Source organism: Thermothielavioides terrestris, chromosome 3, assembly GCF_000226115.1.
Source record: "Thermothielavioides terrestris NRRL 8126 chromosome 3, complete sequence".
Classification (NCBI taxonomy): domain Eukaryota; kingdom Fungi; phylum Ascomycota; class Sordariomycetes; order Sordariales; family Chaetomiaceae; genus Thermothielavioides; species Thermothielavioides terrestris.
Genome location: NC_016459.1, coordinates 1,095,971 through 1,107,871, shown reverse-complemented (window position 1 = coordinate 1,107,871; position 11,901 = coordinate 1,095,971). Strand labels below are relative to the sequence as shown.

The window sequence follows — 11,901 nt, the reverse complement described above, 5'->3', positions numbered from 1 at the left end:
CTAGGCGGTAAAGAGCTCTTTTTTACTATCGAAGGGTTGTCCTATAGGGAGGCGCTTCCGCTATATCTAGGGAGTTGCTAGAGCTATAGTATCAATTGTCGGAGCTAGGGCGTTGGCTACCATAGAGACGTTCATAGTCTAAGCTATAGTAACCTAGGCTATACAAAGTTCCTCAATAGTTATATTCTATTGTACAATCGTCTCCTATAGGAGCTAGAAGTGTTTATAGACCTAATCTAGGTCCAGGACCTATAGGACGCCTAGGTTGTTTATAGTAACGTCCGGTCTACTCGGTACTAGCGTCGAAACGCCTAATATACTACTCTCGTCTACGCCTAGAAGCAACAGCTACTCCATCTATAGAAGGTAGTTGAACTATAACGTACTAGCCTTATAGCGTCTATAGATAAGCGTACAATGTTCTATTCAACTACCTTAAGGAGAGAAAAGGAGAAGTATAGGCTACGGTTCTTACGTATAGAGTTTTCAGGGGCTCGCGTACAGGGGGCTCGGGCCGATGTTATTCTAGGCGCGAGGCGGGTCCGCCTTGGGCCCATAGCGGGCCCGTCATAGGACCGCTGTAGATCCTGGGCGTAGCCCCACATACCTAGCCCGGGTATAGCCCGGTCTGTAACAGAGGTTCAAGGAAGCAGTAGGTTAGATAGCGCCTTCGCCTTTTCTATGACGGCATAGCACGCTGACCACCGTTATATAACTTGCGCATAGACCTGTCACGTGACCACACACTTATATAACCTCCTAACTTGGTTAATTTGTAAGATTCGAGTCGACTTCCAGATTAGGAAGGAGGGGTTGACTTGCCAATAAGGAAAAACACGCTAATAAGGCGAACTACGTCTTGCCCTACAATGTATAGACTTTATAGTTCTACTACAAATTGTAGCTCTACTACAAATTGTCTATACGTACTACCTAAGGTATTTAAGCACTGTTTTCCACCTATATATTGATAGTTTCCCTCTCTCTCCTTAGACTTGAAGTCTTTGTCAATCGAAGATCAATTTAGCTATAAGTTATCTAGCACTTGTTTTGCCTTACTATAATATTACTTTAAGTCTTACTACTATAGGCCTACGAAGGCGATACAATATCCAATATAGCCTTTCCCAATAGGACTAGTTTAGTTGGCTAGAGAACTTGAATCTCCGATAGAACCTTCGACTTACTAACAATACAATGCGACAGGTTGGCTAGGAACCAATTGGCACTAAGGACAAACCGTTAAGCGTACAATAGGTTGCTAATAGCGAAGCAACCTCCGATCGACTAGCGGTAAGCAGTGCAATCACCTTGTTGAGGCGATTCAACTATATTAATCAATAGAAGAAGTCCTAAAAGGGGTACGATTCTACAATGGCTTGTGAAACGGAAAACGTAGGTCATACTCCTAGGCCTACCGAACAGGGCTAGAACACCTAGAAGATTGCTAATATAGTCGATCTATAGGGCTAAACTGTGCCCTCGACCTAAACTAAACCGATGTAAACCAAGTCGCACTTAGAGTTATATAATCCTAATCGTCCGATCCCAACGACTGAAAAGACTTCTAAACCTATAGCCTATATGAAAACCACGAAGATTGCTGACTTTAAGAAATTCACCGATAGCAAAGACCTAAAGTATTTAGTATAGAAAGTAGCTATATTTCAGAAGATTAAAGGGAACTACAAATTGTTCCTAACAAAGGACTTGAAATTTAGGTATATAGTGTCCTTTATTGGTAGCGAAGTAATGGAGGCTCTTATACCCTATCTAGAAGAAGGTACAATAGAACTAATTACTAATCTTAATAAGTTGTTCAACTTCTTAGATAGATTCTACACCGATTCTATTGAGCTCCACTATATAAAGAACGATTTTATAGCCTTGAAAATAGGATCTATACCTTACTATAAGTTCCTTACTAAGTTTGTCTACTTTACTACTAAGTCTAAGAAACCTAAGGACAAGTAGAAGGAGGAGTTCTATACTTGACTCTTTTAGAGCCTCTATTTCTAAATAGTAAAAGATCTAGTTAATCTAAGTATTAGCTTTAACGACTTTACTCGCCTTAGTCACTAGTTCTCCTTACTCTAGGAGATAGCTAAAAAGGATTAAAAGGATAGAAAATCCAATTTACTAGGATCTAGATAACCGAATAGAGGATTAGGTCCTATAAAGAAGAAAGAAAAGACCCTTTAGCTAGATAGCTCTAGCGGAGGCAAGGCTAAATTAGGATCTTCTAGGCTCTTTTAGAAGGAGTATAATACCTTAAAAGAGGAGGGTAAATGCTTCTATTGCTAAGAGACTAGCTATATAAAGGTACAATGCCTAAAACGTATTATAGCTATAATTAAGAAGATAGAGGTAGACTTAGAAAAAATAATGAACTTAGCTAAAGAGAATAAGACTAAGACTATTGAATTAGAAAACTAAGAGCCCTAGGGAAAGTAGACTCTAGCTTAGAGCTAGATATTAGGTTAGTAGTTACCTAGGTAGACCTTTAGTAGCTTATAGGCAGTTAAAGTCTCTCCTTCCTCTATACATTAGCTATTAATAGAACTAGCATTACTATTACTATACTTGTTGACTCTAGAGTAAATAGATATACCTTCCTTGATCGAACCTATATAAAGCGAATCGCTAAGAAACTTAGTGTTGAAAGGACATTACTCGAGATTCTAATCTTTATAAAGGACTTCTAGGGCTAGTCTATAGACCTTATCGACTTAATCCTAAGATTCGACCTCTAAATTAATAAAAGAATATAGAGGGATACCCTATTCCTAGCCCTTAATATAGGGAAGGAGCATTAGCTATTACTAGGCTAATAGTAGCTCGTTTACTATAATATTCTACTAGATGCTTACTAATATCAATTAATCTAGCCTAAAGATAAACTATATAATCTAGAATAGAATTATATCTTTAAGATTCTTTACAACTCCCTTGTTCCTAAAGCCTTAAACCTTGAATACTAGAAGAATATTAAATAGAGAGACTAAGCAATAAAGCGTTAAGATTAGTATTAGAAGGCTCAATAGTAGCTATAAATATTAAAGTATAGGGAAATACTCTCTAAACCTTTACCTAATAAATTCTACTAATTGGTATAACCTACTAAAGATCTAAAAATATATTGATTAGTATAACCTAAGGTAGACCTAGGATTATACTAATTAGTATAACTTAAAGTCTTTAAAATATATATCAATAGAAGTAATCTTATTGAACCCCCTAAGAAACCCCCTTAGAAGGTATCGTTTAGAAGCATATAGGACAATAGCCTCTAGAAGATAGACTAGGCACTGAAAGGCAAGGAATTTATTCCCCTAAGAACCTATACTCGACCTATAATACTTAAAGAAGAGGAGGAATAGACCACCTCCTAGATAGAAGAGGGTAAGCGACTACGGATTCTAGAAGATCTAATCAAGGCTATAGTTATCTCTACTATAGCCTTTAACAAAATGTTCCTTAAGGGAAACCAATAAGAGAGTTCTATACTAGGATTCATTATAATTGCCTAGATCGACTAAGCTATTGAGGCTAGGAAGACTAGTAAACTCCTTGACAACGAGGACAAAGAGGTCTAAAGCTAAGTTAAGGAAGTAATTGCAAAGTACCTTTACTTTGCTAAATTTACTAATATATTCTTAAAAAAGGAATCTAATAAGATACTACCAAGGTGTAAATACAACTATAAGATTAAACTTACTAGACCGCTACCCTAGCGAATAAGCCCCCTATACTCCTATACCCTCAACTAGCTAGAGACTATAAAAAAGTACTTAGTTAAGAACCTATAGAAGGGTTTCATTGAGCTAAGTACTACCATATATAGCTCCCCTATACTCTTTGCTATTAAAGGAGATAGGACCTAGAGATTTTACGTTGACTACTAAGCCTTAAATAAAGTTACTGTCAAGGACTACTACCTATTACCTTATATTGATAAAACTCTATAACAACTAAGAAACGTTAAAATCTTTACTAAGATCGATATCTAATAGGCCTTTTACTAAATCCGACTTGCCCCTAAAAGCAAAGACCTAACAACCTTCTGAACCTACTATAGTTAATTCTACTATAAGGTCCTACTGTTTAGCCTATACAATGGGCCTACTACCTTCTAGCGATTTGTCAATTCCTAGTTCTTTAAGTACTTTAACGTATTTATAACCACCTATATTAATAACCTAATTATCTACTCTTAGAACAAGGAAGAACATTATAAATATATATAGCTTGTCCTTTAGAAACTATACGAAGTAAGTCTTTAGATAGACATTAAGAAATATAAATTCTATATCATTGAAACTAAGTTCCTTAGATTTATTGTTAGCATTAAAGGTGTCTAAGTAGACCTAAAGAAAATTGAGACGGTAGTCTCTTAGGACTGATCTACCACTATATAAGGAGTATAAGCCTTCCTTAGATTCTATAACTTTTATTACCAATTTGTCTATAAGTATAGAAGGATTATACGCCCTCTATAGCGCCTAACTGTTAAGGGAAAACCGTTTAAGTAGACCAAAGAGTGTAAAGAAGCCTTCTAAGAACTTAAAAGGCGAATAACTAATACCCTACTCCTTAAATACTACGATCCTACTAGAGAGAGCTAAATCAAAGTCGACGTATCTAGCAGAGTCGTAGCTAGAGTCTTCTAATAGAAGTACAATAATAGTTAGTACCCTATTACGTTCTTCTTAAAAACGATGTCTAGACTAGAAAGCAATTACCTTATCTATAACAAGGAACTCTTTACTATTATATATACCGTTGAAGAATAGTACCTAATACTACTTAGCCTCTAGTAGTAGTTCAATATCTTATTCGACTACTATATATTGTAATACTTTATATAGAAGAGGCTACTTAATATACAACAAGCTAGATAGGCTAAGCTCCTCTCTACCCTAGATTTTTAAATCGTCTACTGACCTAGAAGGCAGAACGCCGTTGCCAATGCCCTGTCCTACAAAGCCGAAGAGCTCGCTACCTAGAAGGAAGTCTAAGAAGCTTACTACACCTAGACGGTCCTCTCTAAGAGTAAGCTAGACCTATAGATCCTAGAGGAACTAGAGTTGCCGTCTAAGGAGCCTACTAAGTACAACTTATAGTATATAATCTATTAAATTAAAGCTAACGAATCTGAGCTATCTCGCCTATAACGGCTCGAAGGATATAAACTAGTAGATACTATCTTTAAAGCGAACTAGGAGAACAAAGCCCTAGAGAGTTTCTAGGAACTTGCCTACTAGAATAATATCGACTAGACCCTAAGCAATAGTAGCCTCCTACTAAAGGGAGATAGGCTAACAATTCTACTAGATAGTTACCTATAAACCTACCTATTAGCTAAGATCTATAACTAGATCTCTATAACCTACCTAGGTAAGAATAAGATACGAGAGTTGGTCTAGAGATAATACTTCTAGCTAAGGTAAATAGGAGATATCAATAGGTTCGTCTAGAATTACTAGACCTATCAACGTTCCTATATACCTCGCGATAAGCTACTAGGCCTCCTTAAGCCCTTAGAAGTCCCTATAAGACCTTAGCAATATATCACTATAGACTTCTATGCAATGTCTTAGGACAAGTTGGGCTATAACCAAGTCTTTATTATAGTAGACCGCTTAAGGAAATATAGCTATTTACTCCCTTACTATAAGACTACTATTGCTAAAGAGATAATGTAACTCTACTACTAATATATTTAGTATACTTATAGAGCCCTAGAATCAATCACTTTAGACTAAGGACCTTAGTTTATCTTAGTATTCTAGGACAAGTTCTATAAGATCCTTAGAATTAACCTACGCCTCTCTTCTTTAGAATACCCCTAGATAGATAGATAGACTAAAATTATAAATCAATACCTTGACTAGCGTCTATACCCCTTTATTAACTATTTCTAAGACAATTAGTTAGAATTACTATCTACTATAGATTTTACTTAAGCCATTTTACTCTACTCGTCTATAGGCCTTGCCCTATTTAAGGTCGAGACTAGTATACTCCCTTAGATAATCTACAATTAGTAGGAGTATATTTAAAAGTTTAGTAGCGCCAAAGATAAGCTTAATTGTACTAAAGCCTAAGAGATGCTCTTTAGAATTAATTCTACTATCTAATTTGCTAAAGAAAGTATATAGAAAGCCTAGGAAGCTTAAAAGTAGTAAGCAGATAAGCATTAGTAGCTAGAAGAGTTTAAAGTTAGTTAAAAGGTCTATATTACAAAGGGCCACTAATAGACAAACCAACTAAGCAATAAGCTCGACTACCTAGTCGCTAGACCTTTTCTAATTATTGCTAAGAAGGGTTATTCCTATAAGCTAAAGCTACCTAAGACCTAGAAGATATATTTAATATTTACCTTAGATCGACTCTAGAGGGTACCGAATAATCCGTTACTAGGCTAGGAACCTTAGCCTAAGCTGCTAATTGAGGTAGATAGCGAATTAGAATAGTAAGTCGAAAAGATTCTTACCTCCTAGATATTTAAAGGGAAACTCTAGTATTATACTTAGTAGATTAGTTAGAGCAAGGACCCTAAATAGTACAACGTTATTAATTTTAAAAATATACTATACCGCCTCTAGGAATTCTATAAAGAATTCCCTTATATAGCTAGACCACCTTGGCGATTACTATAATGGCTAAAAGCCTATAAAGAGGATTACTTTAATAACGAATACCTAGATAATAACCTGCTAGTACCTAATAGACAACGCGATCCAACTCGATCTAGGAGATATCGCGTATATATATAAACCTACTATAAGGTCGTAAGATGACATTTCATCCTAGCTCCCTCGTATACCTATTAGCCTAGATATAGCATCTTATATAGCCTAGTGGGTTATAGAGCAGATTTCCGAGTCTCGTAGAACTTAATTGTATAAACTTTGTAAAAAATAGGCTTGTAAGCCAATTCTCCTAATTCCTAATAGCCAGTAGAGGACTACAACGTATCCGTTATATAGGTACAACGCTTTTTCAAGGGGGGGGTAATATAACGGTATAGCACGTTGACCACCGTTATATAACTTGTATATAGACCTATTATATAACTATATACTCACGTGACCTCCTAAGTTAGTGGATTTATAAGATTCGAGTCGACTTCTAGATTAGGAAGGAGGGGTTGACTTGCCGATAAGGAAAAACACGCTAATAAGGCGAACTACGTCTTGCCCTACAACGTATAGACTTTGTAGCCCTATTGCAAATTGTAGCCCTACTGCAAATTGTCTATATACACTACCTAAGGTATTTAAACACTGTTTTCCACCTATATGTTGATAGTTTCCCTCTCTCTCCTCAGACTTGAAGTCTTTGTCAATCGAGGATCAATTTAGCTACGAGTCATCTAGCACTTGTTTTGCCTTACCGTGACATTTTCCTTTTACCAAATGGCACTTCGATATCCAATATATACCGTCTAGCTATAGGGAGAAGAAGTGTTTCCTTGTCGAGGCTTACAACAATCTTATAGGATATATCAAAGCTAAGATCCTACTGAATAAGTCCTCTAAGTCCGTTAAGTCCTTTATCTTGCAATACATCCTTTGTTACTAGGGTTACCCTATAGTTGTAGTTGTCAATAGAGGCTCTAAGTTCAAGGGCGAAGTTAAAGAGATCCTTTGCAAATTAGATATTAAGAGAGTTATTATCTCACTATATAATTTGTATACAAATAGTGTAAATAAGGCTAGCTATATCCCAATTGCCATCTTGTTTACAAAGATAACTAATAGTATAGGAAAGAGGTGGAGGGAGCTCCTTCTATATATTTTATATATAGATTATACAACTATTAAAGGCTCTTATAAGATATCTCCCTTCTTTCTTATCTACAATTATAAGCCTATTAGTCTAGTTGAGTTTAATGTTCCTATATAGCGAATTCTTACCTAGGACTTTGTCTATACCTAGTTAAAGGGAGAAGATCCTACAAAGGTCTATACAAAGCTTATTGCCCTCTATATCTATATCCTCTAGGAAGTAGAGCACAATTATAAGATTACTACTAAATAGGTTGCTATAGCCTACAAAAAGATAGCTAAACGTCGTAATAAGGCCTATAAATATAAATTTCACCCTAAAAATGCGGTTATATCTATTAGTAATCTCGTCCTCGTCTACAACAATATACGCTAATTAGATATAAGCTCAGTTTAGAAGCTAAAATATCGTTGGTTTAGCCTGTTCTATATTTAGATAATTAAAGACTAGGACACTTACTTCTTAGAGACTCTAGACAATATACCTATCTAGATGCTATATCCTCTAAACTATATAAAGAAATTCTTTAAGCTAGATAATATCTAGCTAAAAGTAGATAGACCGACCCTATTCTATTGCAAAGAGGAGTGCTATAACAGTAGGCATTACAACAAGGTTAACGACGAGGGTTGTAGCGATAAAGAGCGAGATTCTACAAATATATATTACTCAACGTCTACCAACAATAGCGAAAGGGAATATAGCGTCGCCAATAGTACTAGCCTCAACTAGGTAGAAAGGGACTACGCCTACGTCTTCACTAGCCTAGATAGCTACACCGATTATCTAAGCAAGCTTCTCTATAATAGTATTATAGTTCTAGATTGTAATAAGGTCTATAGTATAAGCGATTACGATAATAGAACATTAAGAGAGGACAGTACAAAGGACGCTACAATTATAGTTGAGGAGGATGTCCTTAAGGAAGAAACCCCTAGTCGTACTATAGCGCCTTAGGCTAGCTAGACTCGCTTAACTGTAAAGGGGGTAAGGAAGGAGCGACCTCATTAGAAGCTTATCGTCGAAATCCCCTATAGAAAGCTACCTAGTTTTTAACACTAGCCCTCTAGATATATAGGGATATATATTCTAGAAGGGGGAGAGGGTATAGAAGCTGCCCCCTCCAATAGTTTCACTAGTGTTTTGCTATATTTCCTTCCTAATACCTATTGTTATATTAGCCTCTTACTTATTAATAATATCTTCGTTAGCTACGTCTTACTTAGTCTTTATTTATCTACTATCCTTCGCTCGTTTTTAGCTTTTAGGACTTTATTCTTTTTTCGCTAATACCTAAGTTTTCCTCTTAGAGGATGACCCTACTCTTAGGGGCCTTATAGTTATTTATACCTTTTTCTTTTCACTTCTACCCTCTAGATAGATAGTTTTTATTGTATAGGACTAAGTTTCTTAGAGCTAAAGCCAAAGCTAAGAAAAATCTACGATTAAAGTATATAGTCTCTTAATCTACTGTCTATAGGCTAAGCTCCTAGACTATGTCCTACCCCCTACCTGTCCCTATCTATTGTCTCTATCCCTTAGTGGCGTAAACTCTTACGATTAACCTAGTACTATACTATCTACTCTTTAATAACATCCTCTAGTGAAATAAACTACTTTTAGCCTACTTCTTCTAGATATAGCTTCAACCTAGGATTATTCCTTAGATCGTATAGGAGATAGCTCTATAAGATCAAGTCCTAAGCTAGGTACTTCTAATTATTCCTATAGATATAAGTCTAAGTACATTCTTTCTCTAACTAAATACAGTTAATATACTTATTAGCAAAGAGAGGAGTAAGAGAAGTGTAGCTATTAAAGAGCTAGGTTATATAGACATCTCTATTTTCACTAAAAGGAGTTATTAAACGCTAGAACGACAGTTTATAGCTTTAGTAAGGAACTTTGTTACTATAAGAGTGTTAGTCTTCCTCTACCTAGAGGGCAAATATAAAAAGGGAAGTATAGCGCTTATTTACGACCCTATACCTAGATTAAAAGAGCCGAAGCTCGGTTTAGGCGTATAGCGAGATAGTATATCTAGCGCCTAAGCAGTCTACTATTATAGTACTCTATATATACTAGACAAAGGACTAAGGTATTATAGTGCTATTCGATTATATCAACTAGCCAATCGTCGATATAAACCAATTGCTATATCCTATATTAATCTTACTAGTTGCTTAGTAGGATCTACTAGATATATAGTAGCTTAACGTTTAGTTAGAAGATCTTAATTATACTATAGATAGCCTTATATTTAACTAAGATCGTAGTATACTCGTTAGTATAGCGCTTATCTTTTAGCATTGGCAGATCCCTCATTTTACTTCGAACTACCTAGATATACTTCTAGGCTATAAAAATGTTCGTCTTTGGCACTAGCGAAAGATCGATCTAGCGATTTATAATCCTATATAACAATGGCCTTTAGTCGTCTACTTTATCAGTGATTTCCTACAAGACGTCGTAGGTACGCTAGTTGTTCAACATCTTAGTTTTTAGGTTGCAAATTCGTATATAGGAGCTATATATAAATTCGAAAGGGAAGTAGAAGACTCGATTACTAAGAACCTAATCTACCTAAAGAGACAAAGGCATTAGAATAAGGTAGCAAAAAGGTTAGAGGAAGGAAATGGTTCTAGGATAGTAAAGAGAAGAGGAAGGCCTTAAGAATTTAGGAGGCGAACGCTCTTTTCTAGCTTATTTCTAGCCAATTAGCGAGCACTATGGGCCTTATCCGTTTTCTTTCGCCTAGATTAGGAAAGAGCTAAGTAGCCCTCCTACCTTTAAAGGCTTGCCTACCCCTTTTCTCGATCCTTCTACTAGCTCTTTTATAATTAACTATTTCTTTTACCTTGCCTATTACGCTTTAGATTTTCTTGTAATTGCTTTAATTAGTCTAGATCTTTCTGCCTAGAGAGCGACTTTTCTATCGAGCTAAATTTTTATATACTATTGTAAGCATTGCTATAGGTCGTTGTAGGATTCCTAATTTTATAGAGCCTATATAATCTTAGGCTAATATAACTATCGCTCTAGGATAGAAGCAGCTACTTAGAGAACTTAAGTTTTATATACCGCTAGGTTTATAGAGGCTTATAGGAGATAGCGATTAAGCGAAGTATTACACCTCCTTCATAGAGTAAGAGCTAGACTTAAAGATACTAAGTTACTCTAGGGAGACTAGTCCTAAGCTTTTTCTATTTCTATAGACCCTAAAGAAGTACCTATAAGATATAATCAATTAGCGGCCTAACTAGATTCAGAGCCCTTAGCTTAGTGTAAACCCTAAGATTATAAGCTACCTATTCCTAGGCTAGCTAGAGGGAAGGTATATAATAGATCGGTTTTTCAAGGTTAGTTTTATAGATATAGGTATTTCGCTCTTTGATATAAAAGGTATACTACTTACTAAGGAATAGCTAGAGGGCTAGATAATCCTAGACATTATATAGTTTTTCTTTTGTCTTTATAAAGTCTATCTCTAATTCTACCTCTAGTCTATTTTAGATATTAGTCCTATACTAAAGGAGTTCCATTGGTCTAACTAGAAGGTCATTGCTAATCGTTGTCGTTTCTAGGTCTTCTTTTGCTTCGTCGATAGAAGGTATTGGGCTATTATAATCTTCGACTAAGTCGTAGGCTAGCTTTACTACTTCAACTCTATACTTAAGAGTATAGAGATATATATCAACATCTTGTCAAAGGTCTAGATCGCTTTCTAGTCTATCTATAGGTTCCTTTAATTGTAGCTATATAAGGAGGTAATCGTCCACTGTCCTTAGCAAGGTATAGATTAGGAGTATAGATAGTTCGCCCTAGAGTTTATATAGGCTTTTCTTTAAAAGCTCTAGCCTCGCCTTCTAGATAGACTAATATAATTCAAGATACCCTAGCTCCAACTATATTAGAGAGATAGTAAGAAGGTTATATAGCGGTATATATTACATTTATAGTTAAGAGCTTATAGGAATGCTTTTAGTACCTTCAAGGATTGCCTACTCTATACTAAGGGAATCCCTTTATTATAGTAGAACAAAGGCAAGACGTATAAGCTCCCTCTAAACCTATTGTCTCCGACCTAAGAACCTATATAGCCTATAC

General features: G+C 35.7%; 1 protein-coding gene across 1 annotated transcript; it reads left to right on the top strand.

The window, feature by feature from the left end:
* Positions 1–7,473: 7,473 nt before the first annotated feature.
* Positions 7,474–7,911, top strand: THITE_2049812 (uncharacterized protein; the record flags this gene model as incomplete). The annotated part of the gene is made up of 2 exons (XM_003653965.1): positions 7,474–7,579; positions 7,601–7,911. Coding segments are annotated over 2 exons (417 nt in total), but the record flags the coding sequence as incomplete, so codon positions are not given.
* Between the last annotated feature and the right edge of the window lie 3,990 nt (positions 7,912–11,901).